We start from the raw sequence: 21,984 nt of genomic DNA on the forward strand, positions 1-21,984 counted from the left end.
CGTGAGGTAGAGAAAGAAGAGGAAACAGACAAGATAGGTTTTGTCTTCACTGAGGTCAGAGAAGATGTTGACAAGACTAATGCTGAGGGTGTGGGAAAGCAAGTACAGTCAGAAAATGGCACTCCAAATTGAAGGGAGAAGTTTCTGATACTGTGGGCTGGAAGAACCAGAGATTAGGGAGGAGTTGAAATGAAAATGATGAACCTGCAGGCAGAAGGAAGTTTGAAAGACCAGGCAAGTAGGGAGAAAAAACACAAGTTTCAGGGTTGGAATTGAAAGAGGAGATGTTGGAACATTAAGGAGGGATATTGCAGTAGGTTGGACACATATTTTTTACCTTCTTTGAAGAAACTTCAAGTAGTCCAAAATTTTTGTGAATAGGGAGAGAGAGGAAAGCAGAAGGAAAGAGTTGCCATAGATAAATAGGTGAGGGTTGTGGCAGGTTGTTAGTCCAGGCAGAACTGGAGAGGTTGGAGCAGGTCAATGAAGTGTGGCCCAGAACTTTCTCTAAAGCTCAGTGGTGGGCATGAGCAGTGAGCAGGGAGGATGGTAAATGGCATGCAGTGGGGAAAGCATAAGGATCTGCTTGACAAAACTGAGACAGTTTAACCAGAGCCAGAGACAAAATGCCTTCTATCTAGTGAGTTGGAGGCTGAGACTTGGTTTCAGCTTTAAAACCAAACAAGCACAACAGGCTAGCCAATACTGTCTGCATGTGGAAACTGATTATTAACTCTGTAGCTGTCAGAGATGGAAGGCATGCAGACACCTTCCTAGACACAGGTGTTGTCCCAAAAATGGATTCTTACCCGGTGTGCAAAGTCCAACCCACACATAGACACAAGATGTTGAGCAGGATCAGGTGCGAGCAGGGTGATGTGAAGAAGCTAACAGACCTTCTGAGACATAAGCTGAGTCTGATACAGAAAACAGTAACAAAGCAAGGCAGTCATTTCATCACTCCTAACTTTACATAGGAAGGTAGAAATTTACCTTTCCCTTATCTCAGTCTCCTGATGTCTTTTGGGCCCACCTGGTGCTTACTCAGGTGTGATACAGCCTCCCACTCCCCAGCCCTGGCTGTGAAATAGAAAACCTTGGGTCTGTCCAAGGGATAGGGTATTCACATTGTAATTAGCAAGAGAACAAGGTACCATTTCAGCAATCCACACTTATCTCTTCCTTTCACAAGACTCTGCCTTCTTTTAACATTAATTTCCCATTATTCCCTCTTAAGGCTTTATCTTGTGAAATGTCTTAGTCAATCTTCCAACACAGAGACCTTGTGGAAGCTGTATCAGGCCCCCTGCTGCCAGCCCTGGCAGCCCAGCAACCTTAGCAGCAAGACTCATGAACACTGCTTTCAGAGAGTGGGTGCAGACATTTGATTATTATTTTCTACAGCATCAAGAAAGTGTAGCAGAGAGCTCATGGTGCAACCTCAATATCTCAGCAGGGCTGAAAGGCAGAAGGCCTCAGATCTGCATGGTCTCCTAGGGCTGCTCTGGCACTTGTCCACTTGCTGTTGTCTACAAGTGAGGCTTGTTGGTGCAGCCCAGTGTGGATAAGTGTATTCCTGTTTACTTCACTGTGTGTGCCACAAAGGCAATGCTGACAGTGTCCTGCCAATGGTTTTGTCCCCAGGATGAAAGCGTCACGCAACTGGGACAGGAGCTTGCCCAGAAGCTGGGGCTGAGGGTTCGGAAAGCTTACAAACGACCTCAGGTATGACTTCCTTCTTCTTAGAAGCTGCTCTTTGGCTCTTTCAGGTTTACTTTTGGCTCTGCAGCTAGACACACACGCTGCAATCCCTCTAGCAGATTGCAGGATACCTTCCTTGTCCTGACCCTCTGACTCACTTTGCCCTGAGTCCCCAGCTAAGATAAGCAGAGCCAGGCTGGTGCTGCAGGAGAGGCCTCTGATGCACTGAGAGAGAGTGTTTTTTGAAGCAAGACAGGACAATGGCTTGAGCCCAAGGGAGATTTTGTACCATGGTCCTTGCCTTAGTGTGAGATTGGAGGATGGAATCTCATGGTTATGAGGGGTTCCTGCCCCATATTTACACCTTCTTTGTGGTGAGGGAAAGGCCTGCACTGTGGGAGAAGAGGAGGTACACAGCTGGTCAAAACCTAGAAGCATGCCAGGGATACAATTAATTCATGTCAGTGGCTGGATCCTTAACCTGGCTCTACAATAAAGTGCTGTTGTGGCTGGAAGCCCTGTTGGTGTTTAAATGTATACCCTGGGATGGAGCTAGAGGGCGTTAGGCCACTGCCAGCGCTCTGGGATGAAGCTGCCTTGGTCACCTAAAATCCCAGGATGAATTTTCAGGAATAGGGAATGTTAGCTTGTAGTTGAGGCTTATGTTTGCATCCTCATTCCCATGTGGAGGGATGTTAAACAGCCAGTGTTCCATCACCAGAGGGACACCTTTAAAGGATGTAGCGAAGTGATTGGTGGGCATCCAGCTCACAGAGAGGTTTTGGGGTAAATCTGGTTCTAATGTCCTACTCCTCTGCCTGACTAACCTCACAAATGATTGGCCTGCTCCCAAAAAACCCTCTAGATTGTGGCAGCTCTCAATACTCTGAAATGATTCTGTCTCAAGGAAAGAAGGGCAACAAAGCTGGCAAAGAGTCTGGGGAGCAAGTCTTATAAGGAACAGCTGAGGGAACTGGGGTGGTTTAGTCTCCAGAGGAGGAGGCTGAGGAGAGACTTCATTGCTCTCTACAACTACCTGAAAGGAGATTGTAGTGAGGTGGGGGTCAGTCTCTTCTCTCTAGTACCAGGTGATAGGATGAGAGGAAATGGCCTGAAATTGTGCCAGGGGAGGGTTTGGTTGCACATTAGGAAACATTTCTTCATGGAAGGAGTGGTCAGGCTTTGGAATTGGCTGTCTAGGGAGATGGTAGAGTCATCACACCTGGAGGTGTTCAAGAAGCATGTGGACATGGCACTTCAGGACATGGTTTAATGGCCATGGTGGTGTTGGGTTGATGGTTGGACCCAATGATCTTAGAGGTCTTTCCCAACCAATACAATTCTATGATTCTATGAGAGGGAGGTTTTACACAAGTATTTTTTTGTATCTGCTCACTCTGTTGGCCCTGCCATGTTTTTGCTGCTGTCATGTTCCTCAGCTGTGAGGGACTTCAACAATTTCTATGTTACAATTAAACTCTAAAAGAAACCTCCAAAATGCTTTCTATTATTTGAAATGTGGGGATTGATAACACCTTGCTGTCCTTGTGTTGACTTCCAGCTTTCAAGCCAGAGCTGTAATCCAAAGCAGTAATTTCTTAAAGAGAAGACCCAAACTTCTGTTCCTCAGGAAAGCTTTGTGTGTTGGGTGTTTTGCACTGAGGTGTCCAGACCAAACATATAGCCCTTTGAGAATGTCACAGGTGGGGTGGCTTGTATTTATGGGCAGTACCTGGAAGGAACCTGTGTTGTAACCCAGCTTTACTGAGTCTGCAAACACTCTTGGGCTGTCTGTGTTCTAAGACCTCTCTCTTCCTTGCAGCAGGAATTGGAAACATTCTCACTACTCAGCAACGGCACATCAGTCAATTTGTCAAACCAGGTAGAGTTTGCATCCTGTGGTTGTTACTGTTCACACACTTGAGCCCCTAGAATGCTTCACAGTATATGCAAAATGAAAAGTGCCTTGTAGGATTTGAATGTCTTAGTGAGTGTTCTCTTCTGTTAGAAATAGTGCCAAGAAAATTTATTTCCTTGAAAACAATTTCTAGTGGCAACATTTTTCCTGTCAGTGATTAGATCACTGGATGTGTTTGGGTTCCTTTCTTGGGTACTGCAAATGTTTGCTTTCTGTTGCACTTGAAGGGTTTAGTTTTCAGGTTTGGGTGTAGTTAGGGCAGTGCTACGTAGAAGAAGTCAGAAAGTGCAAATGCTGAAGTCACATGCAACATTAAATCATGTGATGTACTGAGCAAGGTACGTGCACAGTTTGTGTGCTATTGGTATCATCCTGGCACTTGGAAGATCCAGCTTGGGCAGGGCACTGTACAAATAGTAAGCTAAAATACAAGAAAATCAGCATTTTCTTGTTCCACCACTAGGCAAAAAGCCCCAACAACGCCAAACTCCTGCTAGTTTTGCAGGCTGTTTGATACTTCACACTACTCCTGGAAACAAACAGAAGTATAAAGCCATAAACCCTGCGATTTTGTACAAGAGGAGATACTAAAGAATTAGTTTTTACCTCCCATGGTTGAGTGCCTTGTCTTCACATCTTCCTAGGGAAGCCACTCAGCTTGCTTTAATAGTCCTGCCTCGTTTTCCCTTTGCAGATCTTGCCTTTTGCAAGAAATTGCAAGGGTGCACAATCCAGCAGCTGCCCAAACTGTTGCAGCAGAGGCAGTATCTCAAGAGTGATAATGCTTTACTTGTGCCTCTTGAAGCTTAAGCTGCAGGCAGAGGTGCTTCCCTCTGTTTATGGTTCTGTAAAATATGATGTCATCGTATTCCTTGCCTGGAGCTCCCCAGTCAGCAGTTGTCTCAGAGGAAAGCTTTTCCTGTTTGGAGTTTGCTGTAAAAGTCTGTGATCGGTACATTGTAAAATATGTGAGCTAAGGAAAGGAACATTGTGTAAGGTCAGGCTAATCAGATCTCAGGCTGCATGGGGCTGACCAATTGATGTGTCCTGGCACTCGGGACGCAGCGTTCTTCTCTACCTCTTCTAGGTACAGATTTGCTCCCGTGCTTGGATATTGTGCAGGGCAGGTATTCCTTTACAGCAGTAGGGTTTGTCCACTGATGGAGGCAAAAATGAAGAGGCACTTTGTATTTAATGGCCTCTTGAAGTTTGTTGGTTTCACTGCTCTTGCACTGAAAGAGGCCATGAAAGAAAAGAAGGGGTGAGATGCACTTAGGGAGGAGTAAAGAGTCTCACCTGTCAAGTGTGGATATATTTTTTTAATACTAATTTCTGTTGATCTTTTTCTCTCCCCTTTCTTATACCCTCTTTTCAGACCACTTCCAATGGATTGGGTTCAATAGATGACATTGAAACAGGTAAAGACTGTTCTATTCTGTTCTGTTCTAAAGACATCTTCTCTGAGTTTTGTGCCTTTTGCAAGGTATCTGGCCAGGCTTTATCATTCTTCATGTGTGTCTCTTCTGCACATTGCTGGGTTTGGTAACTAGGGGGAGGAGGAGAAGCCAGTGGGAAGCAGGAGTATTTTTCCTGCAGAAAAGCTTTTTGTCCAGGCCCAGTGAGAGACACGTTTGGGAATTAAAAGCTGAGGTACACAGCTCTTTCCAGTTGTGCTTTGTTAAAGCTGGCCTTGGCAAAGCTTCTGAAACTCTGCTCCCAGCCAAAACACTTCAGATAAAGTCAAGTTAAGGTTGTACGCAGCTGTTTGTGCTCTGAGTGCATATGGTCCTCCAAGATGTAAGGTGGAGGAAATGAAGGGAGTTGGGAGGGACCCAGGGATAGCCCTGGTTAGGCTTAGGCACCCAGGAGGAGCAGAAGGAGAGCTCTGGGGTTGCTTTTCTCATGCTGGGAAAGAAGTAACCTTAACTCTGCCCCTGTGGAAAGGTTTGTTGTGTGCTCTGCCCTTTGTTGTGTGCTGGAGCACTGAATTTGTGCCTCTGAGCACACCAGTCTTTGTTCCTTTGAAAGGTATCTCTGTGTGTGAAGATAAGTAGGAAGACTTAACCACTGCAAGTAGCAATTGCTCTTTTTCTAGAAAGAAACTGATTTTGTTATTAGGGTGCTTTGGAAAACATCTGTTGACTGCCAGTTCAGTATCTGAAAGCTCCAGGCAATCATGAGCCTGAGTTCTGTGAATTAAGGAGAGGTTTTCCCATCTTCTTGCCACACTAAACTGAGCTGCACTCCTGCTGCAGAGTAAAGAGTGACTACATCCAGTCAGCTCTTTATCTAATCAGGATTTGGTGTAAGAGTAGCCTGCCACCTTTGCTGCAGTTCAAACAGAGAAACCTTTACTGCTTGGAAATCTTCAAAAGCACTGCAATTCCATGTTACACTGTTGTCCTGAGAGAGGTGTGACAGCAGGAGGGCTGTGGGTGCTGGATACCTTGAGAGCTTCAGATTGAAAGCTTCTTCAGCAAGGTTCTTTGTTTTGTTGTTGGTTTGGTTTGGTTTTTAAGATGCAGACTCCTGAAGCCCCTTCCCCCATGCTTTGTAGTCATCTGATTAAATCAGCCCTGCCCTATACAGATCATGGCTCATCTCTGGCTCATGTTAGCCTTTGCCAGCTAATGCACCAGGGAACCACTGCTGTTATGGCAAGTGGAAGCTAGAAACAGCGCTTTTAAAAGCACTGTATTTGTTCTTCTGGGACAAACTGCTGTGTAGCCAGAGAAACTATAGAGAGACTTGGTCAGGTGAGCAGATGGGCAAGACCCACATTGACTTTCTAGTAGTAATACATGGAGTTTAGTGGCATGGCAGTGGCAGAAATCAGGGGGAGGCAAGTGTGTGCTCTGCTCCTCAAAGAAGGCTGTTTTCATAGAATCATAGAATCACAGAGTGCACTGGGTGGGAGTGGACATTTAGAAGTCATCTAGGCCAACAGTCCTGGAGTAAATAGGAGCATCCTCAAATAGAACAGATTGCTCAGAGCCCCATCAAGCCTGACCTTGAATGTCTCCAGGGATGGGGCCTCCACCAGCTCCCTGAGGAACCTGTTCCAGTGTTCCACCACCCTCATAGTAAAGAACATTTTAATGTCCAAACTAAATCTGCCCTTCTCTAGTTTAAAACCATCATCCCTTGTCCTGTTGCTGCATGTCCTTATAAACAGTCCCTCCCAACTTTCCAGTACTTTCAGGTAATGGAAGGCTGCTATAAGGTCTCCCCTGGAGCCTTCTCTTCTCCAGGCTGAACAGCCCAAACTCTCTCAGGCCATCTTCCTAGGAAAGTTGTTCCAGCCCTCTGACTGTTGTTGTGGCCCTCCTCTGGACACCTTCCATCAGGGTTGTATTGTTTTAAGGTGGAGCAAACGTGAGGTGCATGCAGAAGGGGTATGAGCTCTCTGGAAGGGAGAGTATGAGGTATGGGCATGGTGGCTGGTGAGTGAGGTCAGCAGATAGGGTGCCCTGAGGAAAGCAGGAATGGGAAAGGAGGGATAGGGGAAAAAATGGACAGAGGGGAATGCAAGGAAGTGGCTGAAGGAATGAGAGGGTTTGGGTGGTGAGAGGGGAGCAGACATCTCCTCTCTACCCCTTGCAAGCAGTGAAATCTTTGGTCCCTGCTCTTCTAACCCTTCACATACAGCAAGCTATGAAGGGTCACATACCACCCATATCATTCTCTGCCTTTTTGGTTGTGTTCAGCTTTTCAGGGTTTTGAGCCTCTTAGGGTGTGTGAGGGCCTCTTTCCTCTGCTTCTCAGTCTGAGTGGGAGCCAAAGGGCCTCATTCATTCCTTGGAAAAGGACTGAACTTCTGGATCCTTTGGGGCCCTGTCACTGTGAACCATTTTGCTCCCTGCTGCTTGTGTCCTTGGCCCTTCCAGCATGTCCTGAACTTCTTGTTGGCCCCTGAAGGGATCTTGGCAGTACTCCAAATTTAAGCATCAGAAGAATGGGAAGGCACAAGCTGTCCCTTTGTACTGAGGGAAGTCTGGCTGAGCTACCAGCAATGAGGCCAGCACTGAGGGAGGCTGGATAGCTGGCTCCTGAGCATGGCTAGGGGACCCACACCAACAGGCTGAGAGAAGTGTTTGTAAGGGGTGATGGGATTGGAGCTGAGCCTGATCTGAGGGGCAGCTACAAAACTAAATACATTTACACTCTTCATTTGAGCTGCTGCCTCTGGGGAATGTGTCCAGCTGCAGTGCTGAAAACCTGTGTTGGATCCCATAAGGTTCAACGCCTGTACCATACCTGTGCTTGCCTTCAGTCACATCCATGAGGCTGTGGAGAGGGACCTGTGACTGCCCCTTGCTGCTTCCCCCCTGCTTTCCTTGCCTTTTGTCACAGCTCAGCCACCTGTGCCCTGCAAAGTCCATCCCTGTGGACCATTCACCACAAATGCCAGAAGAAAGGTTGCAGGGTGTGGTGGTGGTGTGCTCCTGGTGGGGTTGGGGATAAGGGGTCTGTGTGTGTGGTGTCTCTGATGTTTTTTGTTCAGTACTTGGGGGTTTGCAGGAATTGCTGCTGATTTGCTGAGCTCTCTTAACAAGGCTACCACAGGGTAGCAACACAGTCCTAGATCAGTGACCATGCAGTGTGGTGGGCTGCAACATGGTTGACTTGCCCAGTCCCAGTTAGCGAGGGATGGTTGTGTTCTTGTGGGGGCTGAGTGAGCAGAGCTTGTACAGACAGGATGCAGCATTTCTCAGTGTATCAAGATCTGTGTCTCAGGAGCTTGCCTAGTTTCTTTCCCATTCTTATCAGACCTTGCAATAAAAGCTGTTGTCTTTCCTTCCAAACTTTGCCTTGCCTGTAGCCTTAGACTCACAGCTACAGTGCAGCCACTGGCTGTGTGGATGGAGAAGGTAGCATCCTTGTCTTATTTCTTTTCTTTTATTCCAGGACATCTGCACAGGGGCAGAATTAAGGTAGTTTGGGTGCTTGGTTTGAGAACTGCAAGTGTAATGCTGCATTTTCCAAGTTTCTAACATTTGACCTTTTTTTTTTTTTTAACCTCTCTATATTTTTGAGAATCAAAATGCTCTTCTGTGAAGAATATGTGCTTGTAACCTTAACTTCATTTAACAGAGGTTTATATTGCATGATGGGAACCCCTTATTGTTGCAGTAATGTATTGGACAGGCAAGGAAGACCTAAGGGAAGTCACTGCCTCTCTCCTGCCCCAGCCCTGACTCAAACAAGTTCCCAAGGGGTATGCTGAGGTGTTGAAGGGGGGAGTGTGGGCAGCAACTTCCCACCTGCAGACATCAGGAAGCACTCATGAGCAGGGAATTTACTTGGGTGGAGACAGCTGAGTGAGTCTGATGGGGTTTTTTTTTGGGACACATTGTTTGCACAGCCTAGTCTGAGCACCTGATTTAAGGGCAACAAAGCTGGGGAGGGATTTGGAGCTCAAGCCCTATGAAGAGAGGCTGAGGGAACTGAGGTTGCTTAGCCTGGAGAAGAGGAAGCTCAGGGAAGACCTTATTGCTGTCTACAACTACCTGAAGGGAGGTTGTAGCCAGGAAGGGGTTGGTCTCTTCTCCCAGGCAAGCAGCACCAGAACAAGAGGACACAGTCTCAAGCTGTGCCAGGGGAGGTTTAGGCTGGATGTTAGGAAGAAGTTCTTCATAGAAAGAGTGATTGGCCATTGGAATGTGCTGCCCAGGGAGGTGGTGGAGTCACCATCACTGGAGGTGTTTAGGAAGAGACTGGATGAGGCCACTTGGTGCCATGGTTTAGTTGATTAGATGGTGTTGGGTGACAGGTTGGACTCGATGATCTCAAAGGTCTTTTCCAACCTATTCTATTCTATTCTATTCTATTCTATTCTATTCTATTCTATTCTATTCTATTCTATTCTATTCTATTCTATTCTATTCTATTCTATTCTATTCTATTCTATTCTATCTCTGACTGTCTTCCCAGCAGGACCTTGTCTTTTCTGTCCCTTGCCATTTAGGAGGCCAGAGGTTCTAGGGAGTGTTGTGTGAGTACCCTTTCAGCTGGGATGTCCAAGCTTCAAGGAATAGAGAAGGCAGTGATCTCTGCAAATGCATCAGTGAGGACCATGAAGGAAATCACTAGCTGTTAGGTTAATAGAGAAATTGGATTATGTGCCTCTAGCCTTTAGTCTTGGCCACAGTGAACTCAGTAACTGCTGAGCCACAGGTTTTGTGTTGTTCCTGGTCATTGTATGTGCTTGCCAAATCCAGCACTCAGTCTGGGCACTCATCCTTAGAGCATATTTCAACTGTTGGTGAGCCACTGGAGGTGGGGAACAGACATGAAAGTGCAAGAACTCTTGAGGCCAGAATGCTTCCTCTCATGAGATTGGCAATCTTGGGTTTTGTGCTTTGGTGGAGTTGTGCAGTATGGGGTTTGCCAGGCTGCACTCTGCCTGTGCACTGCAAAAGGCTCTCCTGAGTGACTGGCTCTGTTTCTCCCTTATCACAGACTGTGCTATGGACCTGCAGTGCCTCCCAGCTCCTGTGGCCACCTCCATCCCTGTGAGCGAGGGCCTGGCCCCTTTGCCCTCCGACTCTGATGCAAAGGGGTTGCCTACCTCACTCCCTGCTGCCAGCTTGCTCCCATCTCCAGACTGCGGATCCCTGCCAGCGCCTGAGAGTGTGGAGGACTTCACAGATGGGGACATCATTGGGGAAGAGTTGGACTCCCTGTTGGACTCCCTTGCTGAAGGGTCACCATATCCCCTAGTAAGAGTGGGCACTGCGTGGGTTCCCTGCTTCTTGTTCCAAACAGGTCCTTAGAGAACGTGGATACGCTTGCTGCTTCTCTTTCTGTGTCACTCTTTCCTCCTAGCTCTTCCTCTGGCAAACTCATTCACTCCTTCCTTTATTTCTACAACTGGCTTGGGCTAAAGAGCCCACCCCCAAGCCTGCTTGGCTGTGTGCATGGAGCTGCCCCTTAAAAGGCACTCGAGGAAGCCTTCCTCCACCATCACCTTCCCCTTGGCCTCTGTTGTCCATGGAGTTGAAGCAGACCTGAGGGTAGTAGTGTGCTGAAGCAGGAATCACCAGCTGTGTTCTCTGCAGTGGCCATGCTCTCATCTCCTTGTGTTCTGTGCAGGTTGCATTCAGTCTAAGTTCTTTGAACAGGTCTGGGAGAAGCAGAGACAAGTCTGTGTTCCTTACTTAACCTTATTTGTGTGTTGCTGCTGTTATGCGAGCCAACTTAGGTCTGGAAGCAAGATACTCAGATTCATGTGTGACAGACAACCTCTTACAGGTTTAGGACTAAGGCACTGTTGTAAATAAAAGTTTTCCAGAGTATTTGAGAGTCCAGGGGGCTGGACAGGACATTACGAAATACTGTGATCCCATCCCATTCCCCTGCAAATCTCTATATAATCTGGAGTACAGTTTGTGCTCTCTCTTTGCTCTCCTGTGCTTTGCTCTTGCTCTCCCACATCTTCCCTTCTCCTGGCTTAACTATTATTTGGGCTATGCTGAGTGGGAGGTAAGTCTTGGTGTGGTGGGAAGAGAGAGAGTGAATTTCCTTGAGCTGCGCAGCGCGGCCTTGGGGTTTTGTCCAGGGGGGTCTGGGCTGTTGTTGGGTTACACATCTGCATGTTTGTTACCTTCTATATTAAGTCTACTTTTGTAAACATTATTTTCATTTAACTTCCAAATTCTGAGTAAGTGTTGTTATTGACTCTTTGTTGGAGGGTAAATGCCACACTGTCTGGTACAAAACCGGTGCACAGCTCTCAAGACAAAAATCTCTGAGGAGAGGTGCTGTGAGTAATTGTCTTCGGTGCTGTGTGCACTTGGCTGCACTGTTGCTTGACCTGAGCTGATTTAAGTGCCTGGCACGGGGTTCTGACTTGCAGACTGATGAGTTCAGGCAGCCCAACACACAAGGGGGACCTTGATCCAGATGGTATGCTGTGTGGATAGGTTGGGAGGTCTGTGGGAAGTCTGCAGGTGGCCAGAGCTGCCTCATATCTGTTTGCTTCAGATAGTACAGCACATACTTGAGTGGGAGTCTGTTGCTCTCTCTGTTCACTCATTTTCTGCTCACCATTCCTAACGTGTTGCTTGTTTTCCCCCTCCCCAATTCCCCAGTCTCTGGTCCAGGGCACCATTCCTGCCAACCTGCCAACAGAGATGCCCCAGCTGATCCCAGTGTTTCCGGGGGGAACTCCACTGCTGCCCCCAGTCGTGACAGCCAGCATCCCTGTCTCCACCCCGCTGCCACCTGCTTCTTTTGGCCTGGTGATGGATCCCACCAAGCAGCTCTCCTCCTCCTCTGTCCTGGATGCCTTCGAGGCTCCGCCGGGAGGCAGCGGTGGCTCCACCTTGGATTCTCTGGATTCCTTGGACCTGCTTCCCTACACAGACTCCCGGCTCGATGCGCTGGACTCCTTTGGGACGAGCAGAGGGTCACTGGATGCCTTGGATTCCTTTGCCATTGGTAGGTGTGGGGCTGAGGGGGGTTTGTTTTGCTTTACTTGTGAATTCTTGACAAATTCTTTCCTTCAGTGCTGGGGCTTTTGTCACATAGCTCTATCTGCCAGCATTCCACAGCAGAGAAATAAATGTAGAAGAGGGCAGAGAGTTGTCTTGGACAGAGCTCAGGAGTAAAGAGAGAAGGCTATAGGTGTGTGTAATCCCAGGAAACCAGTGTGTGCATGGGGTGACATCTTAAAGGAGAAAGGAAAGTAAAGATGTATAATGATGAGCAGTTAGATTGAAATCTAGTTTGGTGTCCAGGACACCTCCCTTCACAGAATTTGCTAGACTATAATGTGATTCCTCCACCCTTTCCAATGACTCTGACATTGTGGACCAAATGAGCAAGATCCTGGGGACCTGGGCAGAATGGTAGAGGCCAACAGGAACTGAAGATGAGTGTTATGTTGCTTGGGGCATTGCACTCTCGTGTTACAAGGAACAAAGCTTGGAGGATGGTGGGCAAAGAGTAAGTTCCCTTCTGTCCCAGGAGGGAAGGCAGGCTTCTCCTTGGCTAACTTGTCCCCAGTATCACAGCAGCTGGCAAGAGAAGTATTTTGAGAAGAGCAGAGATTGCCCAGTTAGCACTTCAGCCCTCGAATCCACCTCAGCTTGGGGCTGCTTTAGAATTGCCACCTTGGGAACATCAGTGCTCAGCAGCATAGAGTTGAGTTCAGCAGGGTTTGGGGAACAGGAAGGCCTTTCCAGCAGTTTTTCTGAGACTTACGTGGTTTGGGCAAAAAAATATTAAAATGCCATGAAGTAAAGCAAATAGATTTAGTAAGCATTTACTTGTCTTTGAGAGCATCACTGCCTCTGAAAGTGAAATGATTGGTTTTGCTCTGTGGGGCTCTTTTCCCTTTCTTTTGCCCAGAAGAAACTAGCCCTCAGGAACTGCGACACCCACCTGGCAGCCAAAAACCAGCCCCCGTGGTGAGTGAGCCGCTCCCCCGAGCTGATGTCCCAAGGTGCACTGGAACCAAGGTAGTACTGACTTGGGTGATGTAGGTAATTTGGGCCCCTCTTCTTAACCTGCCCCCAGTGAGTGCTGCCTCCCCTGCTGTGTTGAGGCAGAGTCAGTAGGAAGATGGCTGCTCCATCTTCATTTGTCAGCAACAGTTTGTGTTGCCAAGGTAAACAAGGTGTGACCTAGGTTGTAGGCTCAACAGGGGGGATCATGGAGGACAGGGTCCCACTGTGTCTGGAAGCCACAAAAAGGGCAGGCTGGAGTAAGCCTGCTTTGTCTGAAAGCTAGTGAGCTTCTTTGTTCCTCTCTGCCTGTCAGGAGGCTTTTGCAGATACACTGTCCTGCTCCTGTCTATGTCTCCCGTCCTGGAGGAAAAGGGGAGGATTATCTACGGTTAGCAAACCTGGACCATGAATTATGCTTAATTCATGATGTCCTGCTGCCCCTCCCACCTCAACACGTAGCTAAGTCTCTGTCCTCAGATTGTCCTTCGGTCCCTAAAGACTCGCTGATAAGTGTTTTTTTCCCAGGCTGGGGTAAGGTTGATTTGAGAGCTTTCCCATGCAGAGTTGCTCATGGTGGAAGGCATGAGAAGAGGTGAGGGGGCTGTGTAGTTCCATGGCTCATGGTGGAAAACTGATGTCCTTCACTAAGAGAGGAAGTGGTCTGTCTTTGAAGCTAGTACCCCACACTGTTTGCTGTCTGTGAGAAGGTTGCATGCAGCTCTTTTGGAAACGTAGTTTCAGACGTGAACATTTTGAGGAGAGAGAGAATCAGGAGGGTTTTCGAGGGGCTGGAATGGGGATGAGAGAGATTTCTTATCCATATGACTGCAGAGCTCAGAAGAGAGGTACCTGTGTTTTCTCTCAGGTCAGCCTTGGTGGAGTGAGTCACCCAACTGCACCCAAGGTCACTGAGCTCCTGCCAGAACCAGTAATGCCCAACACAGCCCTGCTGGTGAAGAACCCTCTGGCAGCTACTCACGTCTTCAAACAAGCCTGTCATATCTGCTACCCCAAAACAGGTGATGCCTTTGCTCTGCCTCCCAGGACACTGGCCTGGGGGGGAGTCTGCCTCTCCCCAGGCTGATGGGGTTGTTCTGTCCTGCAGGGCCCAAGGCTGGCGATTACACCTACCGGGAAGGCTTGGAGCACAAGTGCAAGCGCGACATCCTGCTGGGCAGGCTGAAGAACTCGGAAGACAAGACCTGGAAGAGGATCCGTCCTCGCCCTACCAAAACCAACTTTGTAGGATCCTATTACCTGTGCAAAGGTGATCTGGAGGGGATAGGGCTGTCAGTGGCTAGGAAGGGACTGTACAGTGTGTGCCAGGGGAGGTTGGGAGAAGAATTCCGCTTGCTATCTCCTACTGTCTTTGGGGTTTTCCTGTCTCTTCTGTAGCCTATGGGCTGAGAGGCTCAGTACAATGACAGGCAATGAGCTCCTGTGCAGGCAGCTTTTAAACTGGTGGAGCAGAAGAGTTGCAAAAGCTTAGCAAGGTTGTGCACAGCCAAGCACTCAGAGCTGCCCTGCTGACATGGGCTTTCCTGAGTACTTGTCTCCTGTACATGTGCCTTTATTAGTCCCTGTCAACCAAGCAGCCCCACGGCAGGGCTGTGGTTCTACCCAGGGAAAAGCCCTCTCTGCCTTCTCATTGCTCTAGCCCACCACTCCTTGTGTGCAGGCAATGTGATGGGACTGGTTCATGAGGCAGTGTTATTACGAAGTGGATAATGAGGTGGGGAGATTGCAAGGTCCAGGATAACAGGGGTTGGTTAAATTGTGGCCAGGCACTGAATTTTGAGAGGCAGGCCTCCATTTTGAGGCAGTTTCCAGAACAGATGGCACTACTTGAGATTGTCATGACTCAGCAGTTTGCATTGACTTTCCTGAGTGTCTTGGTAGAGACAATCTTGTTGGGGTGGGTTATGTTGCTGGGGTTATTTAACTCTGTGTTTTCTTGCTTTCAGCTCCTTGTGTGGTGTGGGCAGTGGGAGGAGACAGGAGAGAGAGTTTAGATTCTGACTGGGCCGCCCTCCCTGTGTGGTGGTGTGTGCTGTTTGTTGCTTTGTAGATATGCTTAACAAGCAGGACTGTAAGTACGGAGATAACTGCACCTTCGCGTACCACCAGGAAGAGATCGACGTGTGGACCGAGGAGAGGAAGGGGACCCTCAACCGTGACCTCCTCTTTGACCCGCTAGGTGGTATCAAGCAGAGCAACCTCACCATTGCCAAGCTCCTCAAGGAACATCAGGGCATCTTCACCTTCCTCTGTGAGGTACAGAGCAGGCAGCCTTCGTTGTTTCCTCAGTATGCACCTGGACCATTGATCCTAGCTGACATCACAAAACCATGGTGGGAAGACTCCCACAGCTGGACTGCTGCAGTGGATGGCTCTAAATGGAACAAAAATAGAAATGGGTAGATTCAGGTTGGATGTTAGGAAGAAGTTCTTCCCCGTGAGGGTGGTGAGACACTGGAACAGGCTGCACAGGGAGGTGGTAGAAGCCTCATCCCTGGAAGTTTTTAAGGCCAGGCTGGATGTGGCTCTGAGCAACCTGACCTAGTGTGAGGTGTCCTTGCCCAGGGCAGGGGGGCTGGAACTGTATGATCCTTGAGGTCCCTTCAACCCTAACAATTCTGTGATTCTGGGAAACACCTCAGAAGGGATGTACAGGGAAGGAGAGATGATAGGCTAGCCCTGTATGTTCAGGAGAGGTTTGTCTGTCTAGTGCTTAACAGTGGAGGTGGTGGAGGTGAGTGTTTATGGGTAAGAATCAGGGAGGTCACCCATGCAGAGGTCATGATGGTAATCTGTTATAGACCACCCAACCAGGATTGAGAAACAGGTGAAATAATTTTATAGGCAGCTGGGAGAAGTCTCACAATTGCTAACCCTTGTTCTCATGAGTGACTTCAGCTTACCAGATGTCTTCTGGAAATACAAGACAGGGGAGAGGAAACAGTGTAGGAGGTTCCTAGAGTATGTGGAAGATAACTTCCTGACACAGCTGGTGAGTGACCCAACTAGGGAAGGTGCCCCTCTGGACCTGTTCTTCACAAACAGAGAAGGTTGCTCAGAGGAGACCTTATCACTCTACAGCTGCCTGAAAAGGAGGTATAGTGAGGAGGTATAGTCTTCTCCCAAGTACGTAGTGATGGACAGGAGGAAAGTTGAACCAGGGGAGGTTTAAGTTGGGTATTAGGATAAATTTCTTTACCAAAGGGCTTGTCAAGCATTGGACCAGGATGCCCAGGCAAGTAGTAGAGTCACCATCTCTGGGGCTTTGTAAAAGATGTGTAGATGTGGGGCTTAGTGGCGTGGTTTAGTGGGACTTGGCAGTGTTCAATTAGTGATTGGACTTAATGATCTCAAAGGTCTTTTCCAACCTAAACAATTTTATGATTCCAAATGTCCCAACCAGTGCCCTGCTCTCAGAAGAGCAGTGAGCAGTGGATGCAGCTGCATGGGAGAAAGAGGTTGTTTTGCTTCTTAGCCCTGCAGCTGAACCAGATGCAGACATCATCATAGGCTCACCTGTCTCTTCTTCTGTCTTGAGATGTTGCTTTGAATTGTAACTTAGCCCCAGCTACTCAAGACATCAAAACCCCCAAATGCAACAAATTTCCACTTGATGTTTGTGCTGAGCCACTGAGTTGGCCAGCTGAAGCCTGGCTTGTACCATCGTGATGCTCTGCAGCAGAGAGTTCCCCACACTGGCAGTGGTACATGTTCAGGCCCATGTTCTTTGTGAACTGGCTCCTCTTCTAGTTCTCCTGACCATTCCCCTCTTTGTTCTTGCTCTGCTAGCTAACTAGGAAAGAATATGTGGCTCTGACCAAAATTTTTCCAACGACAATGGAAAATACTGTTGAGAATAAGCCAAAAACTGTGGTCCAGAAGCTTTTCCAAAAATACTCTTGCTTTATTTTAAAGCCTTACCACAAAGTTTTCACCAGGCTGCTTCTAACTTTGAACATTAGAATAGGCTGGCTCTGGTTCTTTTTCCCCTTCCAAGTGAAGTGGCTCTGGTTCACTGCTCTCTAAGATTTTTCCCAGCATGCTAATTCTTCTTTTCTCAGATTTGCTTTGACAGCAAACCCCGGATTATCAGCAAAGGGACCAAGGACACACCATCTGTCTGCTCCAACCTTTCTGCCAAGCACAGTTTCCATGACAACAAGTGAGTGAATGTTTTCTGTGCTGTGATGGAAGCAATCTCTCACAAGTCCAGCCAGTTTAACTCCAGGATCCTGGTCTCCTTTCTTTCCTCTCCCTGGGTTCCAGTCAGAGGGCAGCTCAAAGCATGATAATGGTACTGCATGCCTCACCCTCTGTGTTTGCTCTGGGTGCAGAGGGATTTCAGCCCTTTGGAGTCAGCCTAAATGTTCCATTGGCTTAATCTGCCTTTCAGTTTGGCCTTTACATAAAGGTCAAACTAAAAATCCTCCAGCTCAGGATCCTGTCTCTAACTGGCTGGTAATGAATGTTTGGGGAGACAAGGATAAGAACCATGTCAAGTACACGGTAACACAACTCCCTTCTGGTTCCTGGCAACCTGAGACCAAGGGAGTTGCTGAGCCAGAGGAGTTGGTATCTTTGCTGCCTGTTTTGAAATGTGTCTGATACCTGAACTTAAGCAGAGCATCACCCATGGGCTGAGGAGATTGAAAATACCTACCAAGGGTTGAGAGGGTGGGAAAACACAGGGGTTTGGTTTTCCCAGTGGGAGTCTGTCTCTCGTAGGGTTGACTTTCTGTGTCCTTTGCCTGCCCAGCCAAATGAAAGTCGTATGTAATGCAGAAAGTCATATGTAAGTGAAGATTGGACCCTCTGGTGCTTTGTGTTTCTGTCCTGGCTGCAGGTGTCTGGTCCACATCGTGCGTTCCACCTCGCTGAAGTACTCCAAGATCCGCCAGTTCCAGGAGCACTTCCAGTTCGATGTGTGCCGGCACGAGGTGCGCTACGGCTGCCTGCGCGAGGACAGCTGCCACTTCGCTCACAGCTTCATTGAGCTCAAGGTCTGGCTGCTGCAGCAGTATTCAGGTGAGTGTTTCTTGGTACAGGGCTGGTGATGCATACGCTCCCCAGGGCCAGCTGAGATGGGAAGAAGGTGATGTGGGAGTACTGAGAAGCTGTCACTCACTTTTGCATGTACTCACTGTCTCCTCAGAGACACAGCAAAGATGTTCTGTGAGGTGATTTGGCCCTTGTCCCTTTACATGTGCTACTGTCATCTGCAGATCAGGAAGCTTTTCCCTTGGGACCAGCTGCATAGGTTAAAATGATTATTAGGCAGGACTGAATCCCCAGAGGTGTTTTGGTGTTTAAATCCTGTGCAAGACCCTAGACAGCAGTTGAGCCCCTGAGTGAGCATCTGGTGCAGCTAGAGTGGCAGTGTGCACAGGTAACAAAGCAGTTATGTAAAGGAAGTCTGTGCATCTCCAGTTTCTCCAAGCAAATTCACCAGCAGTGGGAAATGACAAGATACTTGGAACTTTCACAGATAGCATTGGGTTGGAAGGGCCCCTCAAAGGGCATCTGGTCCAACCCCCCTGCAATCAGTAGGGATACCTCCAAATAGATCAAGCTGCCCAGGGCCACATTAAGTCTGATCTTGAAAGTCTCCAGGGATGGGGCCTCAACCATAGTTGCAGCATTTTACCACTCTCATTGTAAAGAACTTCCTCCTTATGTCCAACTTAAACTTACCATCTATTGCATAAACTATATTAGGGTCACTCATATAACAACCCTGCCACAGCTGGCACTGTCAGTCCTCTGTCTCTCTGACATGTTGAAGGTTTTTCTTGGTGCCCTCCTGTTAGCTAACTGAGTAGAAACTGGTCCACCTACATCTTTATACACCAGAGTCTTCTTTAGTGCAGGACCCATCCCAGTGATAGCAGCACTTCAGTGAGGAAATATTATGGAAGTTTCTCACCATTCTTTGATGTAATTGAAGGCAACTTGTTGAAGGGCCTGTTGTTTGGTGCAGCCTGTGGCCTCAGTTTGGCTTGTGAGGGGCAGTGATGAACAAGGAGCACACTGTGGCAAATGCCATCTTCTATTTTTCCTGTTTGGGCCTCACCTGCTTCTGGCCACAGGAAATGAAAAGATTACACCCCCAGAGTTCCTAAGACCCTATGCTGCCTGTGAGCTGCCCTACACACTTGTGTTACTGCCTGTAGTACTCTGGGTGCTCAAGCACCTTGCTCTTTACCCCACTCCATGATTGGTTTGGTTTTGTTGGTTTGGTTTGTTGTTTGTTTGTCTTTTAGAAGTAGTTTCATTGCTTCTTTCTCTCCTCCTCCTCCTCCCATCAGCCTGTAGAGGAAATGGTTAGATTGATTTTTGGTTCTAGCCTTCTTTATCTGAAGTAGTGATTTTCAAAGGGGAAGCTGAGGAGCTGAAACAAGCCAGGAGTTAAGCTGCAGAGGTGGTCAGTAATCCTTGTGCTTATTCCCATCTTTTCCAGCAATGGGAAAGACTTCATCTTTTCATTTCTTTTTCTACAGGGCCCTTTTTCCTTGTGAGTTCGTCTTCCTGGAGTGGTGGTTTATTACTTCTCTTAAGTGTAGCCCTTATTATGGAAACAGAGATGAAAGGTGGTTGTTGCCATTCTCTGGAAATGCTTTTACTAAAGTAGAGAATTTGATTTGGGTGCTGTTTGCTTGACAAGAATAGAAAGAAGACATCATTCCTAGCAGCTTGCATTTGAAACCAGTGGGCTGCTGCTTTTCACAGCCACTGGAGCTTTTACAGAGCTCGTGGCTTTGTTTGTGGGGATACAGGATTGTATTAGTGGAGTGAAAGGTTCCCAAGATCTGAAAATGTGGACAGGCAGGACGGTTTTCTTGTTCACTGTGGCTTTGCACAGACATACCTTGCTAACTTCTTCCATCAGTGGAAATCACAGAGCCTTTGTCCTCACTAATGATGTTGCAAGCGGTGCCGAAATGTTCTAAGTAATCAGCTCATGAGCTTTTTGGTTCTCCAGTCATCTCTTCCAGACAGTTCATGCTCTGGAGAGATGGTGGCTTGGAAAACATTCTTTCATTATTTGGGAGGCTGTTTTTTTCCCCAACCACCACATTTCTAGACTGTATTGTTGAGTTAGTTCAGCTCTCTGGGACTGGAAGGAGGCATTCACTTGCTGAAAACCTCATTTGGAATTGAGTTTTCTGCCAAGAGCTGTATGTGCTTCTCCCATTGGATCTGCACCTCAAGAATCACAGTGCAGGTGTGCACAATGTAGAAGAAAGGATCTGCTTCTGCTCTTTCTCTGCCAGATCCAGGGCAGCATGTTAACTTTTTGCTGTGGTTTTCCCAGCTTTGTAGTTTTTGCTCCTAAAGCACAGACCTTCAACGTGTCCATTGCAGAATACTTGGACACCAAAGAGGATGTTGCAGTTTTTCTAACTCCACAGAGTTTCCTCTAGGATTAATGGCTAAGAAGGAGAAAATCCACAAACAGCTCTGCTCTGGGAATAGTACCAGCTGTGCAGCAGCTGCCATTTTGGGAGGCCTGGGCAGATGTTCTTTTAGAATGGTGAAGTTCCCTGAATGTTTTTCATCCTGTCCAAGCCCTGTACAGTAGTAGTGTTGTTGCCTGGCAGGGACCTGCACAGCTAAAATCTCATATGGGGAAACTGAGGTCAGGAATGCTGTGACTGATCCAAGTTACACACAGCCTAAGCTGAGACGAAAACTTGTGTTTGCTGGCCTTTAAGTTCTGCAACGTGCTGGCTTCCAGATCAAAGATCGTGTCAGTGTGGCATGGGCTGGGGAGCACCTCACTCTGTAACAAATACAGAAGTGAAAAGCAAAGCAAGCGCTTCTGCAGCTTCTCTGTGCTGGGGGTGCTGCAGCAGGGCCATCCTTGTTGCAGTCAGCTGGACATTGTAAAAGACTTGCTTTGGTTTGTTTGGTAGCTCTCAAGTCTTTACAGCACTTAAATAACCTTTAGGGTTTTTTTGGTAAGAGTCCTCACACTGACCTGACAGTTCCTGCTCTTACAGACTTCTCTTGCTGGAGATTGCTCAGGGAATCATACAGCTCATCTAGCTGGTTGGTGTTGGCATGGGGGTTGCTCCATCACCACCTGAGTTGGTCAGGAGCTAATTCCTAAGACAAAACCAAACCAACCCTTCTTCTTGTCTGATGCTGCATTTCTGATTCATAGATTCATAGAATGGTTTTGGATTGTAGCTGTTAGCCACACAAGGGTTTCTAAGTCCCAATAAAGGAAGTCCTGCAACCCCTCCCTCCCTCTTTTCTCTTGTCCAAAGCAGAGTGGCTCAAACCTGTTTCCTCTTCTTACCAGGAATGACCCATGAAGATATTGTGCAGGAATCAAAGAAGTACTGGCAGCAGATGGAGGCACATGCCAGCAAACCAGCCAACAGCATGGTAAGTAAGGTACACCTAGGGCTTGTGGCCTGGTTTTGCTCCCAGCTCTTCCAGCACTTCCTCTCTTTTCCTCTCAGTGCTGTGCCTGACAGGTCCCAGGCAGACCAGGCTGGCCATTGAGGAGGATAGCTGAGAGCTTTCCTTGTGGCAGTGCTACTGATGAGCTTTGTGCCTTGTTTTGCGACGTTGTTACCTGCTCTGTTCAGTGGTGGGGTGAAGGCTTCAGAACAGGGAGGGCAACACGCAGAGCATGGTGCTTCCTGCACCTCGCTGGTGAAGCTAGGAGGCTTTGGAGGATCATGGCCTCACAAAGTGGGGACCAAAGGTGTCCTGCTGCCCTTTAGTGGCCAATGGACGATACAGCAGTTTGAAGGACTACGAAGTGACTTGTGACCTAAATGCATGAGTGGGTGGAACTAGCAGCTCAGGTGCTGCTGAGGCTGGGCAGAGTTCTTAATGGTGCTTTGCCAGCAGGAGGCTGTGAGCTTTGCCTCTTTTTGTGCT

At 47.9% G+C, this 21,984-nt stretch overlaps 1 protein-coding gene across 6 annotated transcripts in view; it reads left to right on the forward strand.

The window, feature by feature from the left end:
- ZC3H7B (zinc finger CCCH-type containing 7B) overlaps window positions 1–21,984 on the forward strand; it is a 49,186-nt gene that overhangs the window by 11,949 nt on the left and 15,253 nt on the right. The window contains exons 6-17 of one of the 6 annotated variants that reach the window (XM_068142543.1): window positions 1,645–1,725; window positions 3,524–3,583; window positions 4,995–5,037; window positions 10,082–10,341; window positions 11,713–12,061; window positions 12,974–13,032; window positions 13,937–14,090; window positions 14,177–14,338; window positions 15,140–15,345; window positions 17,151–17,251; window positions 17,933–18,114; window positions 21,395–21,480. In XM_068142543.1, the coding sequence (XP_067998644.1) occupies window positions 1,645–1,725; window positions 3,524–3,583; window positions 4,995–5,037; window positions 10,082–10,341; window positions 11,713–12,061; window positions 12,974–13,032; window positions 13,937–14,090; window positions 14,177–14,338; window positions 15,140–15,345; window positions 17,151–17,251; window positions 17,933–18,114; window positions 21,395–21,480 (1,743 nt within the window). Of the gene's footprint in view, window positions 1–1,644; window positions 1,726–3,523; window positions 3,584–4,994; window positions 5,038–10,081; window positions 10,342–11,712; window positions 12,062–12,973; window positions 13,084–13,936; window positions 14,091–14,176; window positions 14,339–15,139; window positions 15,346–17,150; window positions 17,252–17,932; window positions 18,115–21,394; window positions 21,481–21,984 lie in introns of all 6 variants that reach the window. The other 5 variants (XM_068142544.1, XM_068142540.1, XM_068142542.1 and 2 more) reach the window with 5 other exon arrangements.

Source organism: Melanerpes formicivorus, unplaced genomic scaffold, assembly GCF_026170545.1.
Source record: "Melanerpes formicivorus ecotype bairdi unplaced genomic scaffold, bMelFor1.0.p_v2 SCAF_8, whole genome shotgun sequence".
NCBI lineage: Eukaryota > Metazoa > Chordata > Aves > Piciformes > Picidae > Melanerpes > Melanerpes formicivorus.